Source organism: Oryctolagus cuniculus, chromosome X (genome assembly GCF_051225735.1).
Source record: "Oryctolagus cuniculus isolate XC-2025 breed Fujian yellow rabbit chromosome X, ASM5122573v1, whole genome shotgun sequence".
Lineage (NCBI taxonomy): Eukaryota > Metazoa > Chordata > Mammalia > Lagomorpha > Leporidae > Oryctolagus > Oryctolagus cuniculus.
This window is the reverse complement of record NC_142888.1, coordinates 91,560,104-91,587,131: the sequence shown is the minus strand read 5'-3', so window position 1 is coordinate 91,587,131 and position 27,028 is coordinate 91,560,104. Positions and strand designations below refer to the sequence as shown.

Here is a 27,028-nt window from a genome sequence, read left to right as displayed (position 1 = left end):
CCAGAGTACAAGACAGTCCTTACAACTGTCAACAAAGTCTTGCATCATCTCCTCCCATGCCCCCCACCCCCGCTCATTCAGTTCCAGATTACTCAAAAGCACCAAGCACACACTCTTTACACGGGCTGCTTTCTCTGCTTACAATGATTTTCCGTTGGATACCCTCAGGGCTTGCTCTCTTATTTGCTTCATGTCTTTTCTCAAATGTCACCTTATTATTAAGAACTGGCCTGGCTATCCTAAAGAAAACAGCGTATGTATACACATGCATTCCTGGCACTCCCTATTCCTTTAGCCTACTTAATTTTCTCCATTACACTTGTCAACATTTGATACTACATGTTCACTGGATTGTTTTCTGTGTCTGCCACTCCCCAAATCTAAGTTCCACAAGCAACAAATCCTTGTATATTCATCAGTGTATGCCAGTGCCTAAAACAGTGCCTGGCACAGAGTTGGCATTCATAGATATTCGTCAAGCAAACCAACAAGTTAATAAATGAACAAAGAATAAGGTAATCAAAATCTATAGTGCCTTAGCCAGTAAAGAATAAACTTTCCAAGTGGTCACATGATGCTGAGACAGTTCGTGAAAATAGACAGCAGCAGTTGAAATCTTAGAGTGCCTAAAGAGGTGAAAAATCAAGTGTTCCCTTGAGAGATGTATTAGCTTTATGGTACAAGACACAGCAAGCAGCTTGATTTCATTTTTTTTACTTTACAGTCATTCTGTTTTCCCCTTTGCTCCAAAGAAAAATAAACCCCAAGTGGAACCATTCCTCTAGAGAGGTGGTTTCACGATGGCCCATGGAGAGTGTTTTATGCTTGTATTTTTTCCTAAAGATTAATACGTGCTGATCCAGGGATGATACAAACAACCCTAGGGCAAAAAAGCAATTATTTGACATCTGTGCAATAAAAAAGAGACTAAGATATGGGAGTTCTGGGTTTTAACTATCTGTATGATCTCAGGTAAATCACTTACCCTGCTTTCTTTTCTCTGAAAATAAAGAAGGTGAATTAGATTATCTCTGAGGCCCCATAATTTTATGGGAAAGATAATTTATGTTCACCCAATCTCTTTTCATGTTTAGGATAAATAAGAGTCCTCTGGGTCCAATGAAACAAGAGGCCACTGACAGCCAGAAGCAGTGCGTTTCAGAAATTACATTTGACTCATGATGTCAGATGTGTTAATCAGGTTCAGCAAATAAAATCCATCCTTATCCACAAAGGAAAAAGGGGGCCTCATCACCTGGAACAGATGAGTCACCCACTCAAAGCTGTGTGCATAAAATCACAGTACATACATTCAATGAAACACCATACAGAGAGCAAAAGTGAAGTAGACCCTTGGTGCTCACACGGAAAGGTGTTCACATTATATTTTCCCCACAATTTGTTTCTTATACTTTGAGTTGTAACTGATAAAAATAAGCTGCATGTGTTTTAGTGCACAACTTGATGAATCTTGACATACGTACACATCCATGAAACCATCACCACAATTAAGTTAATGAACGTATCTATACAGACTAATACTGGTTTTTTAAAATTCGGTTTCTGGGGGCCAGCACTGTGGCACAGTGGGTTAAAGCCCTGACCTGAAGCACCAGCATCCCTTATGGGTGCCAGTTCAAGACCTGGCTGCTCCTCTTCCGATCCAGCTCTCTGCTATGACCTGGGATAGCAGTAGAAGATGGTCTAAGTCCTTGGGCCCCTGCACCCACGTGGGAGACCCAGAAGAAGCTCAGGCTATTACAAATAAAGCTTCCATGAACAGTCAATCTGTCTTTGTACAGACATGTAATTTCACAACTATAGAGTAAATCTCTAGGAACAGAATGGCTACAAGGTAGATGCACACTGAACTTTTCAAGATACTACTGACTTATTTTTCAAAGTGGATGCACCACTGTATATCACCATCAGACGTGTATGAGAATTCTAGTTGTTCTAAATCCTCACCAGCAATTGATGAGGTCAGTCTTTTTCATTTTAGCCATTCTAATGGGAATACAGTAGTATATTATTGGGATTTTTTCATTTGCATTTATCTAATGGTAAGTGAGGTTGAATATCTTTTCATGTGCTTATTTGACATCTGCATATTGTCTTCAGTGAAACATGCTAAAATCTTTTTACCCATTTTCTATGGGATTATCCATATCATTGAGGTGTTTTTAAAGTTTTATTTTTATAGTCTTTAAAGTAGTCTTTAAAGTCAAATATAGCTGAGTGTGGGGAAGAAGGAAATTGTTTCAAGTTTGAAGTGAGAAGTCTGTCCAGAAGAACTCATCCATATTACTTTATAGCAAACAAAAGATATAGACAAACTTCCCACATTTAACATCAGCAAAATCAAATGAAATAGTCTGACTGATATATATATATATGTATATATATATATATATGCAGACACAGAGCGCGGAAAGATGGAAACAACTTGCAAGATGGACAAAGAGGCCGGCGCCGCGGCTCACTAGGCTAATCCTCCGCCTAGCGGCGCCGGCACACCGGGTTCTAGTCCCGGTTGGGGCGCCGGATTCTGTCCCGGTTGCCCCTCTTCCAGGCCAGCCCTCTGCTGTGGCCAGGGAGTGCAGTGGAGGATGGCCCAGGTGCTTGGGCCCTGCACCCCATGGGAGACCAGGAAAAGCACCTGGCTCCTGGCTCCTGCCATCGGATCAGCGCGGTGCGCCGGCCGCGGCAGCCATTGGAGGGTGAACCAACGGCAAAGGAAGACCTTTCTCTCTGTCTCTCTCTCTCACTGTCCACTCTGCCTGTCAAAAAAAAAAAAAAAAAAAAAAAAAAAAAAAAAAAAAAGGACAAAGAACCCATTCTGGAAAAGAATATAACCTTAGAAGTAAGTGGCTTTCTTGTGAATGCTTTATACTACAAGGGAACTTAATAAGAATATAAATTTGATAAATGACAAGACCTTCAACATTAGATGATAAAACAATAAGAGAAAAAAGCAAGACTGAGAACAAAGAAAAAGTTATAACTGAAAAAGATAATTCATTCAAATAATTAAATCAGAAATAGTAAAAAGGAAGGGAGAAAGGGTGAGAAGTGGGGGCAGAGAAAGAAAGAAAATGGCTAAAACCAAACTAGCTACACAGAGGAACAGGTTGTGCTAATCATTGTTAAGTTCAATCATCGTTCTCTTTTTCTATTGCATTAAACAGTAAAAGAAAAGGACAGAAATAGAGGATAAGGAAATCCAATATCCCTGAGGTAGAGAGCTTAACTAATGGGGAAAAAATAATTCACAGATATGATATAGGAAAGTTTTCTAGCAATGAGGAAAGAATTCATCAGGGGTAACCCATATATCAGAAAAAAAAAACCGATACAGAATGATACAGAATGATCACCACTGAATTATATTCTTGTTAAGCTACTAAACTTCAAAGAAAAAGAAAAGGAATTTTTCAGGCAAATTCTCTCTCTCTCTCTCTCTCTCACACACACACACACACACACACACACTCACTCTCACTCAAAATTACCTACAAGAGAGAAAAACAGGAGTCAAACTGGCCTCAGACATATTCACAGTTACACTCAGTGGCAGAGGACAATGGAGCAATGTCTACAACATTCTGAAAGAAAGAAAATGTGACCCAAGAATATAATATGCAGCCAAGATACTGTTCAAGTATAAAAAGGCACTTGGCAGATGTTCCTAAAATGAAAGAATGCAATGCATATTGCAAGCCATTCTTGAAAGAACTTCTCAGTGGTGAAATACACACAACAGAGAAATAAATCTAAGAATTCAGGAGTAGAGAAGCCATGGTACAAGGTCTGGTTGTAAATTTCTAATCCTTTTAAACATGCAACCAAAACTACACAGGTTAAAAAAAAGTTGATCATTTACAGTTATATAACAGAATGTAAATGTTATGAACCTTCATAAAATAAATTTGAGTAGCAAATATTATGAATAGGGAAAAAGGAGTGGGATAAAGTATAAAAAAGCTAACCACTTCCTCTTTCGTAGCACAGTCCACTGATAATGTTTAATACTGATAGTTTAAAAACTGACTAACTGGGGCAGGCATTGTGGCACTCTACCTCTCCCCTCACTCTCACTCTGCCTTTCAAATAAATAAATCTTTAATAAAAAAGATAAACCTTGAAAACATTATGCTAGGTGAAAGAAGCCAATCACAGAGGACCATACATCGCATGTTCTGTTTACATGAAATATCTAGGATAGGCAAATACAAAAATACTTCAAAAAGTCCATGAAATGATGGAATTAAAATATAAGTTTGGGGCCGGCGCTGTGGTGTAGCAGGTTAAGCTGCTGCCTGCAGTGCCAGCATCCCATATGGGCTCCAGTTCGAGTCCCGGCTGTTCCACCTCCAATCCAGCTCTCTGCTGTTGCACAGTCCAGCTGTTGCAGCCAATTGGCAGCTGGTTGCGGCCAACCAGCGGATGGAAGACCTCTCTCTCTCTCTCCTCTCTCTGTGTAACTTTCTCTCTGACTTTCAAATAAATAAAATAAATCTTTAAAAAATAAATAAAAGATGAGTTTATTTTGCTGTAAAAAGTATGAAATGCATTTTCATGAACTTTTTGAAAATAAGTAGATCAGGGGCTGTCACTGTGGCGCAGTGGGGTAAAGCCCTCGCCTGAAGTGCTGGCATCCCATATGGGCGCCGGTTCTGATCCCAGCTGCTCCTCTTCTGATCCAGCTCTCTGCTATGGCCTGGGGTAGCAGAAGATGGCCCAAGTCCTTGGGCCCCTGCACCTGCGTGGGAGACCTGGAAGAAGCTCTTGGCTCTTGGCTTCGGATTGGAGCAACTCCAGCCATTGCGGCCATCTGGGGAGTGAACCAACGGATGGAAGACCTCTCTCTCTTTCTCTCTCTTCCTCTCTCTCTCTCTCTCTCTGCCTCTCCTCTGTGTAACTCTGACTTTCAAATAAATAAAATAAATCTTTAAAAAAAAAAGAAAATAAGTAGATCAGTGATTTCTTAGGGTTGTGAAAGGGTTTGGAGAAAGTGATTGCCAAAAGGTACAGGGTTTCTTTCTAAGGTGATGAAAATGTTCTAAAATTAATACAAGTGGTAAGTATACAACTCTGTGAATACACTAACACTCATTACATTTTATACCACAAATGGATGAACTGTATGGTATGTGAATTACCTCTCAATAAGGCTGTTACCAAAAAATACCCTAAAAATAACTACTCAATTTTTTTATGTTTAGAGGGATGTTAATAACTAGTATCTTTGATAGTAAAGAAACATTTTTCTGAAGATTAGCAATTCTTCCTTTTTATTTCAGTGCTTTGTTAAATTAAAACAAAATTTAACAGAATGATTTTTATTATATTATAAACCAATATACATTTTTTCAGCCTCTCTACCCAGTCATTCTCTGTTTATACACATAGCAGACATCTGAAATGATTTTCATATCATGTGAAACCTGGAACAGTAGAAATTAGAGATTTGTTGCTTTCTTCTTTCTTGTTTCCTATATTGGTCAAAGTTTTAATATTGAGTCTGTGTTCTTTTTCTTTCTCTTCAAATTATTCTTATAAAGAACAAGTATAAGCCAAAATGTTAAAGTTTACACGTGGGTAGTGAGATTTGCAATAACTGTTTCATTCTTATTTACTCCTTTCTGTCCTTTTCAAGTTTTTCCATAATGAACATCTATCATTTTATAAACAGAAGAAAGTAAAAACAATAATAAGAGAATTAAAAGGATGCAGTGGCATTTCTTTAAACAGTCAGCTCTTACCTGGGCTCCTTCTGTTGCTCCTGAATGATCTTTCTTCCTGGCCAGACATCACTCATTTGTGTCTGATGGACAGACTGCTCCACTGTCTCTCTTTTATTCACTTCAACAGAAACAAAAGCATGATGGGGTGGTGGTGATGACAGCAGGGAGGGGAAACAACCCTCATAACATCTCCCCTGAGACACACCACACATGTGTAAAACAATCATTTACATTCCCCTTGAGCCACTGAGCCTATGGAGTTAGGGCACCCCCAGGGATACACTAAGATTCCACACCAGAGGATCCAGCATCACGGTTAAGCCCTGCTGGGAACCATCTCTAGACAGGCCTTGTACCTGTAGGTTTGCGACGCAGGGACATCCTGATTATCTCACTGCCTGTGCGGTAAGCAAAACGATTCACTTTCTGGTCATAAAACCAGTCTCCAGTTGCTTTCTTCAGCTCGCTGGGAAGGTATAAAAGAAAATAGCAAATGCATAAAGAATGGCTCTTGTCATTCTACCAACAAAGGCTGAGGGGAGAAATTCTCATCACAGCTGAGGTCTCATGTCCTATCTCTAGTCAGCCATCCGTGACACTCACATTTCCTTGGTGCACACCTTGCACCTCCAGGTACCATTGCTTTCCTGGATGCGGCAGTCCCGACACACCAGGTGATTACAACCCCGACAAGTGTTGGTCTTGGGAGTCAAACGGCCCAGGCTCTCCTGGCACCGAGCGCAGGTCCTATCACTGTAGTGTTGGCTGCCTCTCTTGGCCCCCTTCCTTTTTATCTCCAGTAACTCATTCTTCAGTCGCCTGCCAAGACCCAAAAGAGAAGCATAAGTGGGTCAGGATCTGCACAGGTTGTCTGGGTAGGGTTTGAGGGGTAAACGGAGTAAGACTATTTGGTTCTGTTAAAGCAACAAACTCAGAGCTCCAACCTGACCCAATGAGGAGTTGTAAGTGTTGTATATACAGGTTCTGAAAGTCAGATGGGTAGCGTAAGGAAAAATCCAACTATCATTGGTGAAAGGCCTGAGGCCCCCATGCTTTTTCTGATACTCTTACCTAATCCTTTTCTCATCTGCTTTTCGGAGCTCCTCATCTCGCTGTAGAACACTGAGGATCAAATCCCTTTCCATCTCAGACAGAAAAGACAGGTCTAGTATCTCTGACATGACTTATTCTGTTTGTTGTTGTTGTTGTTCACTCTTCTTTCTTCAAAGCAACCAGACAGGGAGAGCACCAGAGTTGCCTGAAACGAGAGAACTAATTTCACACAAATGACTTACTCCAGAACAGGCTCACAGCCCTAGAACCTTCCAGTAGACTATAGGCTAAAGAAACAAACTAGAAGTATCAGACGTATTTGCATTCCGACTTCACTTGAATCATACCCTGAAAATGAAAAGGTTTTTATTTTTCAAGAAGAAAAAATCTATTTATGACTCTGGGAAAGGACTGGATCTTTCATTATAAGCATCTTATTCTGGAAAGAGCAAAGAACAATTCAGTCAAACTCCCCCTCCACTAAATGCATCCTCAACCATCCAATTTTTATTTCTTTAAATATGCTCAACTCCTAAGTCTATTAACCTAAATAATCAAGAAGCTGGTCTCTGTAGGAGAAGGGAAAAGCACAGGAGAACTCTTGTCAATTTAGGTCTACTTCTCATTCCTGATCAGCTTCCATGCTCCCAGGATTCAGTCAGCTTTCCACTATACTTCAAAAATTTTCACCACCTACTGCGCCACAAAGTTTTTATTGCACTCACACTACCTCAAGAAAGTCTGCCCCATTTCATAAACATTTGTCAAGCCCCATTAAATGAAAGGTATTGTGCAAAGTTCTTTGAATACAGAGCTTATTAAGACACAGTTCCCAGCACAGTGGGTTAGGCCACCACCTGTGCCACTGACATCACATATGAGCACCAGTTCAAGTCCCGGATGCTCCATTTCTGGTCCAGCAGTCTGTTAATGCCCCTAGGAAAGCATCACAAGATGGCCCAAGTGATTGGGCCCCTGCCACTCACATGGTAGGCCCAGATGGAATTCAAGGCTCCTGACTTTGGCCTGGCCCAGTTCTGACTGTTACAGCCGTTTGGGGAGTAAACTGGAGGATGAAAGATTCATATTCATTCTCTCTCTCTCTCTCTCTCTCTCTGATGCTCTGCATTTTAAATAAATAAACAAAAGATCTTTAAAAATATCTAAGAGGGGCCAGCGTTATTGCTCAGAGGTTAAGCTGCCACCTGCAATGCCAGAAATAGCAGTACATGATGGCTCACAAGCTTGGGCCCCTGCCACCCATTTAGGAGACCTGGATGGGATTCCTGGTTCCTGGCTTCAGCCTTGCCCAATCCTTGCCCAATCCTTGCCATTGTGACCATTTAGGATGTTAACCAATGGATGGAAGATTGATCAATTGATCGATTGATCTCTCTCTCTCCCCTCCCTCTCTCTCTCCCTCTCTCTGTAACTCTTTCAAATAAATACATAAATCTTTAAAAAATAGATATGTCAAATGACGTATTTCATAAAGTATTTATTTTAACATTTGTATAGGCAAAGAGAAAGGCCTAGGAAAAAAACTATTATATACCATTGGTATCTCTTTGGGCAGAATTAGGATGGGGCAATTTTCACTTTTTATTTTATATAGTTCTGATTTGTTTTTACACGTCTTCCTTTTATATTTCAAAAAAATACATTTCGAGGGACACAAGGAGATTATGGCAATCGTCCAAGCAACAAACAACCTAGATTACTACCTGTGCCACTAATCACTTGGATGAGTGATCTTATTTCTGTTCCCTATGGTTTCTCATCCTCAAAATGATCTACCTCACAAAGTCGTCAAGAAAAATAATGTGTGTTAAAGGGCCAATCACAATGTCTGGAACACATGCTTGAATTACAAATACTTTTTGTGTCTGCTAAAATGATAAAGGTGTGAGCCAAGGCAGCAAAACCAAACACAGAATAGGTTTGAAAAGTAAAATTGACATAATGGAGTGACTGAGTGGAGAAGATGAAGAGGTGAAGTCAAAGATGTTTAGCCCTCAAAGGAACAAGAAATAGAAGAGAAGAATTAGCCTTAAGAGCAGGCAAGGGGTCTAATTTTAGCCACATTGAGTTTATGTTGCATGCAGAATAGCCAGATAATTAGGCTCAGGGAGTAGCTGGAAACACAGGGCTGGGCCTCAGGAAGAGAAACTGTATTTGAAGACAGAGATTTGGTAGTCATGGGTGTCAAAGAGACTAGGGTAGACAAAGTGAGAAAGGAAACAGGGATTGTATTCCCCTTCCATGTTCTACCTTGAAACTAAACAACATCCTTTCAGTTTTTTTTTAATTTTGTTTTACTAAATACAAGAAAGACAATAAAGAGCACAAAGAGGATAGCAAAGCATTCCAGGTTCTTAAAACTGCAGTGTGTTCTCAACTTGACTATTTCTTGGTCTTTATTGAACTATAAGAAGGTAATCATGTTTCATAGGTCCTTTATTAGATAATCTTCAGGAAATCTTCTTAGTTCTTATCCTCAAGGAAAATATATAAGGGTCCTGCAAAAAGTTCATGAAAATGCATGTTACTGAAAAAACTATGAATAGATTTCAATTTTTTTTTTATTTTTTGACAGGCAGAGTGGACAGTGAGAGAGAGAGACAGAGAGAAAGGTCTTCCTTTGCCGTTGGTTCACCCTCCAATGGCCACCGTGGCTGGCGCGCTGCGGCCGGCGCACCGCGCTGATCCGATGGCAGGAGCCAGGAGCCAGGAGCCAGGTGCTTTTCCTGGTCTCCCATGGGGTGCAGGGCCCAAGCACCTGGGCCATCCTCCACTGCACTCCCTGGCCACAGCAGAGAGCTGGCCTGGAAGAGGGGCAACCAGGACAGAATCCGGCGCCCCAACCGGGACTAGAACCCGGTGTGCCGGCGCCACTAGGCGGAGGATTAGCCTAGTGAGTCGCAGCGCCGGCCAGATTTCAATATTTTTACCACAAAATAAACTTATCTTTTAACTATTTCCTGTGATCTTTTTGATGTACCCTTGTATACTTGCAACGGAAACAAGGACCTTTTCAATATCATCTCTGGCCCAGCACCTAACACACATTATCTGGCAAATGGTGCCACATATGCTGCCAATATAGATGAACACCATCACTGTCATCACCATTCCAACAGTGCCACATATTACTACACGCTAAATAAGTACTTTGCATATATATAATGATTAACTTAATCCTCCCAACAACACTGAGGGTGAGTGACTATTACTATCCCCATTGTATTGATGAGGATTCAGGAGAGGTTAGCCTAACGTAACGGAAGAAATAGCAACTAAGAGAAGTTGCTGGGAGGGAAGCCTAGGCAATCTGATTCTAGAGCTGGTACTCTACTGACTCTGTCTAGGCAGGATCATGGCTAGGGCAGCTGTAAAATATTAAATAATCAAAGTACTGTGGAAATGAATTCCTAAATGTATAATTATGGATGAAGCACTGGAAAATCAGCAGTTCCTATATAAAAGAGATACAACTAGTTGCCTGGCAGCAAAACACCAAGCAGAGCACAGGCACACAGCAAATGAGACCACCACCAGATTTGTTAGAAAACTGGCTCTTACAGAGAGGCAGCAGAGTCCTGTGATGAGAAAGGCACATTGGCACAATCATAAGACTAAGTAATATCAAAATCCAGGGAACTAAGAATATTTCAGGGAAATGAAGAGTATCATAAGAAAATGGAACTGCTAACATTATACACCTTTCCTTTATTTTTCATTCATGTACATGACCAAGCAGAACTGTACCCTCCTGAAATCTTAAATTCAAGAATCCCCACTTTCCAACCACAACTCAGTCCCACTATACCTGTTCTTCAACTTCATCAAGACCACGGTCTCCTGAGCTTTCCATTTTCTCTTGGTCTACTCACTTCCTGCTGATTTATCTTGTCTTCCTATTCATCCTGGACTCCAGATGGCTCAACATTTGAACCATTCTCATTAGTGTCTTTCATATTCACGTGCCCTCATCACTCTGCTACACTGTTCAAGTAAACCCAAACTTGTGCCAATGCTATAGCCTGCCTCATTTGCTCCCATACTCCAATGCTACACAACTCTTGGTCTACAATCTCAACTGGATTCTTGTTGTTACCCATAAATCATGTTACTTGCATTTATTAAGTTCCCTTACATAGTACCTTCAGGTTTTATTTTATTCTTTTAATTTTATTTATTTTTATGTATTTGAAAGGCAGAGCGAGAGCAAGAGTGAGAGTAAGAGATACAGGTCTTCTGTCTGCTGGTTAACTCCCAAAATGTGCGCAACAGCCAGGATTGGACCAGGTCAAAGGCAAGAATCTGGAACTCCATCCAGGTCTCCCACTTGGGTGTCAGGGACGCAAGCAGTTGAGCCATAATCTGCTGCCTCCCAGGTTGCACATTAGCAGAAAGTTGGACTGGAAGCAGAGGCAGGACTCAACCCCATGCACTCCAATATGACATGGACGTCCCAAAGGGTGGCTTAACCCACTGAGCCACAATGTTCATCCCAGGGTTTTATTTTAAGCCTTCAATTATCTCACATTCCCACTTCCTTTCTCTCTAGCCCCATCATCAGACCTCATACTTATAAAAACAATTTCTAAGTATACAAACAATGAATGCTATCAGCTCCCTGCTTCCTCTCTCTCATCACTTAACAATCTGATTCCTTTCAGCCCAGCTATATTCCACTCACACCCTCACCTTCTTCTGCAGGCTACTGCTGTTTCCAACAATAAATCTATTATCAGCCAGCCCACTGAGATAGGATCTTACAGAATCAGTAGTGGGGAGAAGAAAACAGAATATAAACAAAAATTAAAAGGCAAGGATGAAAAGCAAAGTGTAGAAAAAACTGAGACAAAGGAAAAACGAAAGGTAAGATAGTAAAAAGAAGTTTATTTTATATATCAATGAATACAAAACACATATTCAAGCAAAACTCACCCTTTAAAATACAGATGAACAGACTGGATAAAAGAAAAGAATATAGCTATTTTCCATTTACAAGGGACACATATAAAACATAAATTCAAGAAAAGATTGAATATAAAAAAGATGGAAAAAGATATACCATGTAAATGCTATCCAAAAGAAAGTTGAGGTAGTTATATTAATATCTAAAACATTAAGATAATAAAAGCATTATAAAGGATAGAGAAAATCACTACATAGAGATAATAAACCTGTTTTCACTAATAAAACACCCCCTATATAAATGAAGGTTAACTGTAACTAAATAGAAAAATTAGGCCAGCGCCGCGGCTCACTAGGCTAATCCTCCGCCTAGCGGCGCCAGCACACCGGGTTCTAGTCCCGGTCGGGGCACCGGATTCTGTCCTGGTTGCCCCTCTTCCAGGCCAGCTCTCTGCTGTGGCCAGGGAGTGCAGTGGAGGATGGCCCAAGTCCTTGGGCCCCGCACCCCATGGGAGACCAGGATAAGTACCTGGCTCCTGCCATCGGATCAGCGTGGTGCACCGGCCACAGCGCGCTGGCCACGGCGGCCATTGGAGGGTGAACCAACGGCAAAGGAAGACCTTTCTCTCTGTCTCTCTCTCTCTCTCTCACTGTCCACTCCGCCTGTCAAAAAATAAAAAAATAAAAAATAAATAAAAATAAATAAATAGAAAAATTAAAAAATCAACCATTAAAATGAGAGGTAAATATCTCTTTAAATTACTGTTGCAATTAATAATTCAAGCAGATAAAACACTAGTAAAGTTTGGGGCTGTCGCTATGGCACAGTGGGTTAATCCTCTGCGTGCAGCTCCGGCATCCCATGAGTGCCGGTTCTAGTCCTGGCTGCTCCTCTTCCCATCCAGCTCTCTGCTATGGCCTGAGAAAGCAGTGGAAGATGGCCCAAGCACTTGGGCTCCTACACCTTTGTGGGAGACCTGTAAGAAGCTCCTGGTTCCTGACTCCTGGCTTTGGATTGGCTCAGCTCTGGCCATTGCACACATTTGGGAAGTGAACCAGCAGATGGAAGGCTGTCTCTCCCTCTCATTATCTGTAACTCTACCTCTCAAATAAATACATAAATAAAATCTTCAAAAAAAAGATTTTGCTGTGTTAAATTTGTTGAGCACACTGGTATCCCTCTCTCTGCCAAATGTGCAGTCTACATATAAATGTGAAGATAATAATACTTGTGTTCAAACTAGAAATTTCTCCCAAATATGATCTCCTTGAGGGCAGGTACTATAACTGAACCTCATACCCCCTGGAGCTTAGCACAATGTCTGACACACAGGATGAGTTTGATAAATGCTTAGTGAATGCCTTCACCCAGAAATCTACTTGTGTTTATATGTTTAAACTTATGCCCACAGAGGGGCTGGTGTTGTGGCCTAGTGGGTAAAGCCCCTGCCTATGACACTGCCATCCCACATGGGCATCAGTTGAAGTCCCAGCTGCTCCACTTCCAATCTAGTTCCCTGCTAATGGCCTGGGGAAAACAGCCCAAGGACTTGGGCCCCTGCAGTTCATGTGGGAGAACTGGATGAGATGAAGCTCCTGGTTTTGGCCTGACTCAGTCCTGGCTGTTGTGGCTACTTGGGGAGTGAGCCAGTGGATGGAAGACCTGTCTTTCCCTCTCTCTTGAACTTTTTCGAATAAAATAAACAAACATTTAAACTTATGGTCACAGAAACTGACGAGTGGTAACAGAACTGAGAGAAAAATGTTTCCCTGAGGCAGTATGTGTGATGTGGTTAAAAGCTTGGACTGTGGAGACAAACTGCTTGAATCTGAATCTCAATTTACCTTTACTGTGTTACCTTGAGCAAGCTACTAAACCTCTCAGTGTCTCAATTTTCTCATTTGTAAAATGAAGGTAATAATTATACCTACCTTTAGAGTTTATTTTATAAAGATTAAATGAGTCTTTTAAATATGTAAAGGACTTAAAGTAATGCAAATATAGATAATGCTCTCCAAGTGTTTGCTATTTTAACTTTGGAAATGTGTATTCAAGCTTTCAGACTTCACTGTGGTCTCAGAAAATGACATTCATTTTCTTTTATGGAATATAGATGAATTGTGAGTTAAACTGTGTCTAGACACCATTTAAAATGTGAAGGGCAGGACTATGCTGACAACCTGATACATGACAGAAGAATTTCTGCAAAACTGACCCATGTTCAGGGTTAAAAGGCAGAAAAGTATTAAATTATTCTTCTAATCTTATAGGTAGTAATTATGTGATGCATTTGCAAAGAATTCTAATGATTTACTAGTCACATCTCACCAAAGTGATATGACAAAAGTATTTTACTGCTTGGGCTAAGGACAATAGACAATGTCAGTAAAACTTATACCTCACTGAATATGAAAAAGTAAACCAGTCTCTCAAAGGATATATAAAAGTTCAACCAAAAAAATCCTGAATCAAACTCCTCTTATTAAGCAAATGGTACTATGTTTTTCACAGAAACTGATCAGTAATGTAATAGCTACACTGCTGCATGCAGAATTCTGTATACTTTTGAACATACATATTTAGAATTGATTTAGGTATATCAAAGAATGTGGTAGTATTTACATTCTTTTCTTTTTTTTTTTTTTTTGACAGGCAGAGTGGACAGTGAGAGAGAGAGACAGAGAGAGAAAGGTCTTCCTTTTGCCGTTGGTTCACCCTCCAATGGCCGCCGCTGCAGCCGGCGCACCGCGCTGATCCTGGCAGGAGCCAGGAGCCAGGTGCTTTTCCTGGTCTCCCATGGGGTGCAGGGCCCAAGCACCTGGGCCATCCTCCACTGCACTCCCTGGCCATAGCAGAGAGCTGGCCTGGAAGAGGGGCAACCAGGACAGAATCCGGCGCCCCAACCGGGACTAGAACCCGGTGTGCCGGCGCCGCAAGGTGGAGGATTAGCCTATTGAGCCACGGCGCCGGCTCAGTATTTACATTCTTGAAACATGAGAATTGAAATTGGACTACAAATTATAATTGATCGCAATAATCAGAGATGATAAATGTCAGTGGACATGGGGCCAGCACTGTGGCATAGCAGGTAAAGCCATTGCCTACAATGCCAACATCCCATATAGGCACTGGTTCAAGTCCCAGCTGCTTCAGCTCCCTGCTAATGTGCCTGAGAAGGCAGAAGAAGATGGCCCAAGTCCTTGGGACCCTGCCACCCACGTAGGAGACCCAGATGAAGCTCCTGGTTCCTGGTTTTGGACCAGCCCAGGTTCCAGCCATTGTGGCCATTTGGGGGAGTGAACCAGCAGATGGAAGATTCTCTGTCTTTCCTTCTCTCGCTCTGTGAACTCTGCCTTTCAAATAAATAAATCTTTTTTAAAAAAGAGGACAACATATAGAATAACAAAGAATGAATCTCTACCCTTCCTGAAACAAAAACAAAAACAGACAAAATATATGAAACAGTCGTTTGAAGACACTGAACATCGGGGAATAAAGAGCTATGATCTCTGAGAGATGAGAGACAAATGAGGTAAGCCCTTTGATTTTCCCAGCTTACTGTTTGAGAGTTTCCAGGCCATGGCACAAAAAGGAAGAATCTAGGCAGAGCCAGGTGAGCTGAGGAGACAGAGCTGAGAGTCTGGGCAAACTCTGGTGCCTGGAGTTCAGAGGGCAGAGAACCTGAGAGAGCTTCCAGAGACCTACAGACGATCTCCATTAAGTATCAGTGAATGACACATCAGTGCATGCTAAACCTGTGAGAAAACTACTATAGGCCAAAGAAAGAACCACCTGAAAGAATGAAAAAGAACACTGCCTGTCACTCACACAGGGCCAGGAATAGTGCCTATCCTCAATAGCCAAATCGCAAAACCTCATGATTCACAGGGTACTCTAGCTACAGTACTCAGAAGGTCTTTGCCTCAGTAGTGGGAAATAATTAGCCCTTGACTGCTCATTGTTGTGGTACTATCTAACAAACTTAAACAGCAAAGTCTGAAAGGATAAATCTGTTTCCAAGTAACTTACATGCATCATAATAAGAGATGAAGAATATTTACAGCATTACAAAAATATGCAACACCAACAAGGTAAAGTTCATAATGTCTGGTACCCCCACCCAAAGTTGCTACGTATCAATAAGAGCAGGAATTTATGATCCAAAATAAAGAGAAAAATCAGTTTAAAATGACCCAAGAACTGACATAAATGTTAGAATTAACATTCATTAAAACAGTTATTGTAACTGCATTCCAAATGTTCACAAACTTAATGGAGACACGAGGATGTAAACTAGTACAACCATGATGGAAGACAGTATGGAGATTCCTCAAAAAATCTGAAAATAGATCTACTATATGACCCAGCTATCCCTCCCACTCCTGGGAATTTACCCAAAGAAAAGAAATCAGCATATAAATTATGTTGTACCCCCATGTTTATAGCAGCCCAACTCATAATGGCTAAGATATAGAATCAACCCAGATGTCCACCAACTGATGACTAGATAAACTGTGATATATACACACAATGGAATATTATTCATCCATAAAAAAGAATGAAATCCTGTCTTTTGCAACAAAATAGATGCAACTGGAGACTATTGTGTTTAGTGAAATAAGCCAGACCCCAAAAGACAAATATCATACGTTTTCCCTGATTTGTGGTAACTATTATATAGAGTAAAAAATGCAATGTATAAGAGTTAAACTGATATCCTATGAATTGATTATTGTTTATAGCTGTTGTCTATACTCTTTAGGAACAGTGGCTTTTCTATGTACTACTTGTTGAATTATTTATTTAGTGGAGGGTTAAGCTTCTGATTATAAAGTAAACTGAAAGTATGTCATTGTAAAAATTAAAAGAAAAATAAGAAAAGAAAGAGGGGGGTGGGAGAGAGGGAAGGAGGGGGGATGGGAGAGAGGGAGGGAGGGTGGGGGGGTGGGAAGTATCATTATGCTCTTAAAACTTAAAACATATGAAATACATGAAATTTGTTCCTTTTATATAAATAAAAAGCAAAACCAAAGACAAAAAAACTAGAGATAAAATTACAATGTCTAATATGAAAAATACACTGGATGGAATTAATAGTAGATTAGACATTAGAATAAAAAAAGATTAGTGAGTTTGCAGGATATAGCAAAAGAAACTATCCAAAATGAATTCCAAAAAGAAAAAAATGATGAAAATAATTAAAACAAAGAACATAGAATTAATGAGCTGCAGGACAACTTCAAGCTCAAGCTGCAGTGGTGGATCAGAGAGGAGTCAGTCATCAAATAAAGTAGAAACCCTTAAAAATTGTTTAAAGAAATAATAGCCTAAATGTGACAAATACTACAAACTCTCAGATCCAAAAAGCTCAATGAGCATCAAATACAAGAACCATAAAGAAAAAAACATCATATGGCACACTATAATCAATTGCTTAAAAGCAGAAATGAGAATACCTTAAAAGCAAACAGAGAAGGAGGCAAGAAGAGGTTACATATAGATGAATAAGAATAATGATGAATTTATCATTTGATGCAATGCAAGTGTGAAGACAGTAAACAACATCTCTAAAATACTGAAAACAAAAAAAGAAATACTGATATAATAGAATTCTACACCCAAGGAAACATCTTTCAAAAACAGAGGTAAAATAGTTTTTCAGACATGCAAAAATTGAAAGAATTAATCACAAGCAGACCTACCTACTCTATAAAAAATGGTAAAAGTCCTTCAGGCAGAAGGAAAATAACACCACATAGAGATATGGGTTAACAAAAACAATGAAGAGCACATGTAATGTTAACTATATGGTTAACATAAATGGTAAAGATACTTTTTCCTTATTATTTAAATATCTGTAAAATAATTATTTCAAGAAAAATAATAACAATATACTGTGAGGTTCAGCATATGTAGAACAAAGTGAGTGTGATATTTGCATGAAGATAGACAAATACATAATAGAACAGAATAGAGAATGTAACAATAAATCCTTATTTTTATAGTCATGGCAGGGAGTTCATTGGAGAAAGCAACACAAGTAGTGATGGAAAAACTAGATATTGTAAAAATGAAAAGGTTTCTGATATGACACTTCAAACACGATCCAGATTTGATAAATTAGACTTCATTAACATTTGAAACTTCTGTTCTTTTAAAGACAATAATAAAATAAAAGGGCCATATAATGGAAGAAATATTTGCAAATAGTTTGTTTCACAAGGGAAAACAAATTTTGGGGGCTGGTGCTGTGGCATAGCGGGTTAAGCTCCTGCCTGCAGTGCCAGCATCCCATACGGGTGCCTGTTTGAGACCCAGCTGATCCACTTCTGATCCAGCTCTCTGATTTGGCCTGGGAAAGCAGTAGAAGATGGCCTGAGTCCTTGGGCCCCTGAACCCACATGGGAGACCTGGAAGAAGCTCCTGGCTCCTGGCTCCAGATCGGCACAGCTCCAGCCATTGCAGCCAATTGGGGAATGAACCAGCAGATGGAAGACCTACCTCCCCCCGCCGCCCTCTCTCTGCCTCTCCTTTTCTCTGTGTGCAACTCTAACTTTCAAATAAATAAATAACTCTTTTAAAAAAAGAAAACATTTTAAATGGGCGAAATATATTAACAAACATATCACCAAAGAACTTATACAAATAGCAAATAACCACATGAAAAAAAGTTCATCAGCATTAATCATTAGGGAAATGCAGACTAAAACCACAATGAGATATCACTTTACACTTATCAGAATAGCTAAAATTAAAAATGTGCCAAATGTTGACCAGGCACTGAAACAACTGGAACTCTCATAAACTATAGTGGGAATGTAAAATGGTGCAACCGCACTAGAAAATGGCTTAGTAGCTTCAAAAGTTAAACATACCTTTCCTATATGACTCAGCCTTTCCACCTCTACATATTTGCCCAAGAAAAGCAAAAGCATATGCCCATGCAAAGAATTGCATGTGAATGTTAACAAAAGCATTATTTGTAGTAGGCAAGACCTATAAAAAAATCCAAATGTTCGTTAACATGTGAACTGATAAATCGTGGTATATCCACAAATGGAATACCACTCCACAATGGAAAGGAATGAATACATAGCAACATGGATGGATTTTAAAGTAATTATGCTGACTGAAATAAGCCAGGTAAAAAAGAACATACATTGCATGATTTGACTTGTATAAAACTCTAGGAAATGCAAATCAATCTATAGTATCAGAAAATAGACAGTGGTTACCAGAAGATAGGGGAGGGGAAAGAGTACAGAGAAGGGGGGCCAGCGCGGTAGCACACTAGGTTAATCCTCTGCCTACAGCGCCGGCATCCCATGTGGGCACCAGGTTCTAGTCCCGGCTGCTCCTCTTCCAGTCCAGCTCTCTGCTGTGGCCCGGGAGGGTGGTGGAGGATGGCCCAAGTGTTTGGGCCCCTAAACTGGCATGGGAGACCAGGAGGAGGCACCTGGCTCCTGGCTTTGGATCAGCGCAGCTCCGGCCGTAGCGGCCATTTGGGGAGTGAACCAATGGAAGGAAGACCTTTCCCTCTGTCTGTATCTCTACCTGTCAAATAAATAAATAAAAATCTTTTTTTAAAAAAGAGTACAGAGAAGGGAAAGAAGGAAGGATTATAACACGGTACATGAAAACTGTTGAGGTGTCTTAGTACTTTAGTACTACTAAAACAAAATATCATAGACTGGGTAGCTGATAAAGAACAGAGATTTGACTTATGACTCTAGAGACCAGGAACCACAAGACTTAGGGGCCACATCTAGAGAGAAGCTTCTTGCTGTGTCATCCCAATATAGAGTAAGAGCGAGAGAGCCTATTTTGTTTTTATAACAAACCCACTCCCAACACCTCCCATTAGGCCTGAAGTCCTAACACTGTCATATTGAGGATTAAGTTTCAAACACATGAACTTTAGCAGATACATTTAAACCATAGCAGGAAGTAATGGACATGTTTACTATCTTGATTTTGGCAATGATTTCATGCATATATACAGATGTCAACATTTATTAAATTGTACATTTGAAATACATATATTTTATTATGTAACAATTTTATCTCAACAAAATTGTTTGGTAAAATTTTATGTTTAAAGGCAAGTAAACTTTCTACTTGTAATCATAAATTTTATAATTCCAGAATACTAAGAAGGCACTAGAAAACTTTAACTCAATTGAAACAGTAAAATATTTTATGTCATGAATTTTTTAAATAGACAACAAGCAATACAAAGTAAATTTGAAATGTTTCCATTATTATACAATTTTGTTGCCTAAAAGATACGTTTTACCATCCAATTCCTCCAAGTGAAAAATTTTACACAGCATTGTGCAACTGTTAAAAATGTAAAAAAAAAAAAAAAAAAAAAAAAGCAATGTGGTATAGCATGGTGTAGCAGGTAAAGCTACGTTCTGTGGTGCCAGCATCCCATATGAGCACTGATTTGAGTCCCAGATGCTCCACCTCCTACCCAGCTCCCTGCTAATGCACCTGAGAAAGCAGCAGAGGATGGCTCAAGTCCTTGGGACCCTGCACCCACATGGGAGACCCGGAACAAGCCCCTGGCTCCTGGCTTCTGATCAGCCCAGCTCCAGACCCTGTGGCCATTTGGAGAGTGAACCAGTGATGGAAGATCTCTCTCCCCCTCTCCCTCTACCCCTGTAACTCTGCCTTTCTAATAAATAAATAAAACTTTTAAAAAATGTATAAAACTAACAAACAATATGCTCAGAGCAGGAAAGATGAAACACCAACAAAATGTTTGCTAATTGATACCTGGAACTATCCTGAGTATGATTATTTAATAAATGCATCTAACAATGCACATCCTTCAGCTATTTGAGATATATCATTAAAATCAAGTATAAAAATAAACTAGAATTAAATCTTAAGTAACTTGATCAGCTCTTGTCCTGATGGTTGATGTACAATGTAATACTTTATCCATTTTAGTATTTTTTTTGCTCTAGTACCATTGGTTGAACTCTGTAATTAACACACAATTATTCTTAGGTGTTTAAATTTTAACTGAAAAGTGATCCCTGTTAGGAATTTGGAAAACATTATGCTGAGTGAAATAAGCCAATCCCAAAGGGACAAATACCACTTGTTCTCCTTGATAGGTGACAACTAACTGAGCACCAAAAAGGAAACCTGTTAAAGTGAATGAACACTATGAGAAACGGTGACTTGATCAGCTCTCACCCTGACTGTTGATGAGCAACTTGATATGTTATCCCTCTTAGTATTTTGTTTGTTTGTTTGTTAATACTTTTGGTTGAATACTGTAATCAATACACAATTCTTCTTAAGTGCTGAAACTTAACTGAAAAGTGATCGCTGTTAAATATAAGAGTGGGAATAAGAGAGGGAAGAGATGTGCAATTCGGGACATGCTCAAGCTGACTTACCTCAAACGATAGAGTTAGAAACATACCAGGGGATTCCAATTCAATCCCATGAAGGTGGCATGTACCAATGCCATCTCACTAGTCCCAGTGATCAATTTCTGTTCACAATTGATCATAATGATAGGACTAAGAACCAAAGGGATCACATAAACAAGAATAGTGTCTGCAAATACTAGCTGATAGAATAAAAAAGGGAGAGAAAGATCCAACATGGGAAGTGAGATACACAGCAGACCCATAGAATGGCAGATGTCCTATTTAGCACTCTGACCTCAGAATCAGCCTTTAAGGTATGCGGATCCGGCTGAAAAGCCCATGAGAGTATTTCAGGCGTGGAAAGCCAAGACACTCTGGAAAAAAACAAAAAAAAAAAAAAACACACACACACACACACAACAACAACAAAACCTAAATGAAAGATCTCTGCGAGTGAGATCCCAGTGGAAAGAACGGGTCATCAAAGAAGGAGGTACCTTTCTCTGAAGGGAGGAGAGAACTTCCACTTTGACCATCGCCTTGTCTAAATATGATCAGAGTCAGTGAACTCAGGGGGCTTCCATAGCCTTGGCAGCTCATGACAAGAGCCTAGGGTGATTACTGATGCCATAAACAAGAGTGTCAATTTGTTAAGTCAACAACAGGAGTCACTGTGCACTTACTCCTCATGTAGGATCTTTGTCCTTAGTGTGCTGTACATTGAGATTTAATGCTATAACTAGTACTCAAACAGTATTTTTCACTTTATGTTTCTGTGTGGCAGCAAACTGTTGAAATCTTTACTTAATGTATGCTAAACTGATCTTCTGTATACAAAGAGAATCGAAAATGAATCTTGATGTGAATGGAAGGGGAGAGGTTGTGGGAAAGGGGAGGGTGGGAGGGACGTTATGGGGGGGAAGCCATTGTAATCCATAAGCTGTACTTTGGAAATTTATATTCATTAAATAAAAGTTAAAAAAAATCTTAAGTAACTGTAGCACAAATCACAATTTTATTTAAGTGAAACACACTTAACATCACAGCTCTTATCAAAATGAGAGCAAAGATTACTGCCCCATCAATAAATACTAAAATTAATTTTAATAGTGTTCATTTCCTCTCATCCTTTCTAATCTCTATTTTTCGTGAATAGTTTCAAATATATTATAGTGATAACCATATAGCTTATAAATAAATATGCATATTGCAAAGGCGATCAAATTTTGGGTGATAGGGTAAGTGATCAAAAAAGTTGGGAAACCCTTTGCTTAAAGGAGTGTCAAGGGAAACTGTTCTTACAAAGTGCTGTATGTTTTCATGATTGTTCTTGCATAAAGAAATGACATGTTAATTAGGAAGGAATAAATCCTTCTGATGATTGTAAAGCAGTTCCCCTGAGATATGAGTAGTACAGCACAATGAATAAGGATTCATGCTGTCATAAGGCACATTCCAAAGTGGACTGTAGTATCTATTTGTGACTAAGACAATGACACTATCTGAAGCACTGTCAGAATTAATACCTATTATGTGTGTGGGTTTCCAAAACACAAGTGAAAAAACATAGCTCTAAAGGATAGCAAAATCCAGCAGCCACCCCATGGCACGGGGAGAAGGAGGACTTCAGCTATTTGATAACTTAAAGGTAAAAGAGAGTTAGTTTTAGAACATGAAAAAATGAGACCAAGTCCAGGTTATGCAGTGAGTCTGCAGAATTTAAAGAAAAAATAAACCTCCACATAGGAAAGGAAGCTTCCCAGGAGGCAGGGCCTCCTGAAACCCTCTTGTCTGGATCCAGCCATCTATGCACAAAGGCAGTAGACGATAACATCTTATTGGTAACATCTGAGTGAGCATGCAATATTGCTTACAGTCAATAAAATGTTTGCACTGTAATGCTGTGTTGGTTATTGCATCAATTTTCCTTTTCAATTTTAGGGTGCTCTTCCTAGAAAACTAGAAATATGTTTATTAAAATGTTATCTTAGATATCTAGTCCACGCTACTAAAACAGTCTCAATATAAGCTCAAATTGCAAAGCTGCTAAGTCTGCCTTCTCAGAAGTTGCATAGTTCCTTTTGGATACAAACCGCTATAATCGCCCCCCACACACATACCCAGGCCCATCGGGCTCCTGGATAAAGTAATAAAAATGTATCTGGCCCCCAAGTTTCCTCTTGAGATCTCACTCGCTGTCGTGGTAGTTATCTTTGAATGCTTGCATGGTTTCAGGACTTCAAAATCCTACCTCTTTCCCTGGCCTGGAGCTCTAAATTCTGCACTATTTACAGAATTCTCCACTAGTTACAACAGTCTACTATGTGCTAAGTGCTGTGTTAGCTATTTAAGGATAAAATAAAACACAGTCCATGCCCACAAAGAGCTCACAATCTAGTGAAGGAGATACTTAAGTAGTTAATCATAAAAGAACATGGCAAGCAAAGAAATACACATACAGATTATTATGAAACTACCAAGGAGAAGCATCTAATCCAGCTTGGAGAAAGGGAACCAGAAAGAGGATATCCAGCAGTAGTACGTGAACTGATTACAGATTAGTGTATATCAGTTAGTTAACCAGGAGAAAGAGCACTTTCCAGGCAGAGTGCACAGCATTTACAAAAAGCAGGAGGCATAAAGCAACATGCTATGAGCAAGCAGTGCAGTGATGCTGAGAGAGAAGCTAAGGCAGGATGTGGAAGAGGCAGGCGGGGATTACATGATGTAGTGCAGGCAGTAGCTTGCTATGCCATACTCAGAAACATGGCTAGTTAGCTTGTGACAAAAGGAACCAGCAAAAAGTTTGAGGTAAGGCAAGGACTTGTTAGAGTATTCTGATAGTTAAACACAATATAGACTTGATGAGGCTGTGGCATAAATCCAGGGGGAAGATGACAAGAGCTAAAAGGCAAGGTCAGGAGATGCAGAGGAACACAGTGAAGACGTAACTTTAAGGTAAAATCTTCAGGACCTGTGAATGTTCTACTCATGTAACACAGGAACAGCCTCTTCTATTAGGACATGGAGTTCTGATGCACCAGATTTCTAATTAAAGACAGAATAGCATAGAATAGTATTTAAAACTGGATCTGGGGTCAGGTTTCGCGGATTCAAAATGCAGCTTCATTACTTTTTAGCTGTATGAACTTGGGGCAGTTTTTGAATCTCAGTTCTCCATCTGCAAAAACAAACGGTGATTAACAATCGGATTTCTTGCCTAGGGCTACGAGGATTCAACTACGCAGCATGAGTAAAAGGCAGAGCATAGTGCCTGGCCTAGAGGAAGAACTCAATATTGGTAGATATTTAATTTTCATAATTATTAACCATATGCTTTGGAAAAATATATGAGCATATGGCTGTTTTGACATCTTTCTATGAAATTTGAGAAATCTAATCAGTATTCTTGCCCAGATGGAAAGTCGCTGCACTTCTCCACATGGAGGTAGGCTGACAAGCATAAATATTAAGTCAATGTTAGTAATTAGATATGATCGGTTTAAAAGATATTTATTTATACACTGTTCCAGACAGGATTTAAAGTGACTTACAAAGATACATAAAACATAACAGAAGAGCATAATTTAAAAAAAAATAGGATCAAAAAGACAAAAAACAAGAATGGAGACAAAGTGGAGGAGTCAGAATCAAAGCTCCCAAACCAAAGGGCAACTGGGGTTTCTCAGTGGTGAGCTGGGGTCTTAACCCCCATGAGCCCATCCATGAAGCATGTCTGTTGCTCACTGGGTCTATTCTCAAAATCTTTAGGGTAGCAAAGCTGTAATTTATTTTTTCTAACAATAATAAATTTGTAAGTAACTCCCGATTTTACAAGCTTCTGATTTGTGTTTTGCACTAAGCTTATGGTACTCTACAATCTTCTTCAACAAAAGTGGGGTTTATATGTGCTGAGGCATTTTGCAGATTTAGCTCCATTTAAAATACCCACAAACGAATAAAAGTGAAAGTGAAGTGAAGATGATGATGATAGCTAACCCTTCTATAATGCTTACTACGGAGTCAGCACTTTTCTAAGCACTTTTTACATATGATAGTTATTTGCTCTTCACAATCATACTATAAAGAAGTACCATATTATGTCCACTTTCTAAAGGAGAAAAGTAAGGCAGAGATTGAGCAAATAAGTTGCCCAAGATCACACACCCTCTAACTGAGTCTAATTTTGGAACCCAGGCAGCCTAGCTCCGGACTCTGAGCTTATTCATTATGCTATACTATCTCTTCATATTCTAGCAATCTTGCCCTATATGGAAATATTTAGAAAAAGGTACATCTTAACCTCAGGAACTTGAGATGGGTTGTTTGTTTTAACACTCAGCTAAGAACAGGTCAATGTTTGAGAGTCCTTTTTTCGGTTTATTTTCCTAGTCTCCGACCTTCTTCTCTTCACACAAGAAAGGACCCATTCTCCTCATCCTTTGGACATCTCGTTCCAAAGGACTGCAGAAGCATAACGGCAAAAAGTAAAGGGGAGTGACTGGGCTCTTGGACTCACTGTGGAGACAACTTCTTCTAGATGGAATCCTCATGATTACCTTTGAATTCCATAAAAATTGATAAATGGTTTAAACAAATTCCCACTTAAAACAATATATATTTCTCCAAAATAAGTACCAGAAAGGAGCTGGATATCTTAACACATACACGGGCAGTTTAAAAAGTTAATGGAAAATATCAGTTAAGAAAAAACTATGCACAGATTTCAAAAACTTCTGTGCCAAAATAAATATACCTTTTCATCCCACTTTCCATTAACTTTTTTATAAAAAGATTTATTTATTTATTTATTTGAAAGGCAGAGTTACAGACAGAGAGAGGGTTAGACAGAGAGAGAGGGCTTCCATCTGCTGGTTCACTCCCCAAATGGCCACAATGGATCTCCCATGTAGGGGCAGGGGTCCAAGCACTTGGGCCATCTTTCACTGCTTTCCCAGGCCATAAGCAGAGAGCTGGATTGGAGGAGGAGCAGCCGGGACTAGAACCGGCACCCATATGGGATGGCAGCGCTGCAGGCAGAGGCACAGCCTACTGCGCCACTGCACTGGCCCTAAGGGTTTGTCTTTTAAACTTGTTTCTAACTAACAAGATTAATGTGATGGTAGAGGCCGGCGCCGTGGCTCACTAGGCTAATCCTCCACCTTGCAGCGCTGGCACACCGGGTTCTAGTCCCGGTCGGGGTGCCGGATTCTATCCCGGTTGCCCCTCTTCCAGGCCAGCTCTCTGCTGTGGCCCGGGAGTGCAGTGGATCAGCGCGGTGCGCTGGCTGCAGCGCGCAGGCCGGCCGCGGGGCCATTGGAGGGTGAACCAATGGCAAAGGAAGACCATGGTAGAGGCCTTCCCAAGGTCAGAAGGGAAACAAAAAGAAAAGAAAATGGGAGGAACCTGTCCTAGGAAGGAAATGCAGTTGTTATCTGCTTGCCTGTGAAGTTACTATCTGCTTGGGTTCCTGCTTGTTAGCACCAAGCAATGGTGTTAACGCTTTGCTGGACAGAGTAAGTTCAGTATGTGTGTAAGAAAAAAAAAATCATCAGTAACTATGTATAAATGCACAGTATTGTATCAATTCCTGTGGCTGCCATGTAACATTAGACAAACCAATCAAGTGTATGCATGTAGCCATATAAGGGAGACAAAGAAGCTAAAACCATTTTTAAGAAAATACCCCTCTTTGTTCGAGGGTCAGTCTTTTGGATATGAATCCAATTGAGTCTTATGCCAGCATAATCATAATTATAATCATAATCACAATAAAAGATAACTTCCTGTTAAAGGCCTTGATGTCTCGTCTCTGTACACAAATCCCGCTACACCACAACGCCAGTCCCTCCATGAACTTTTTAAAGTTCCCTCATACATTTCTCCTACAGAATGGTTGTTTTGGATATATA

General features: G+C 39.9%; 1 protein-coding gene across 4 annotated transcripts in view; it reads right to left on the bottom strand.

Moving 5' to 3' along the window:
• The window catches only part of SYTL4 (synaptotagmin like 4), a 95,419-nt gene that overhangs the window by 54,306 nt on the left and 14,085 nt on the right, over window positions 1-27,028 (bottom strand). For 3 of the 4 annotated variants that reach the window (XM_089324533.1, XM_002720353.6, XM_089324532.1), the window contains exons 2-5: window positions 6,819-7,005; window positions 6,351-6,566; window positions 6,104-6,213; window positions 5,766-5,865 (exon numbers count right to left, since the gene is read on the bottom strand). In XM_089324533.1, the coding sequence (XP_089180659.1) occupies window positions 5,766-5,865; window positions 6,104-6,213; window positions 6,351-6,566; window positions 6,819-6,928 (536 nt within the window). In that variant the 5' untranslated portion in view covers window positions 6,929-7,005. Of the gene's footprint in view, window positions 1-5,765; window positions 5,866-6,103; window positions 6,214-6,350; window positions 6,567-6,818; window positions 7,020-27,028 lie in introns of all 4 variants that reach the window. The other variant, XM_070066353.2, reaches the window with a different exon arrangement.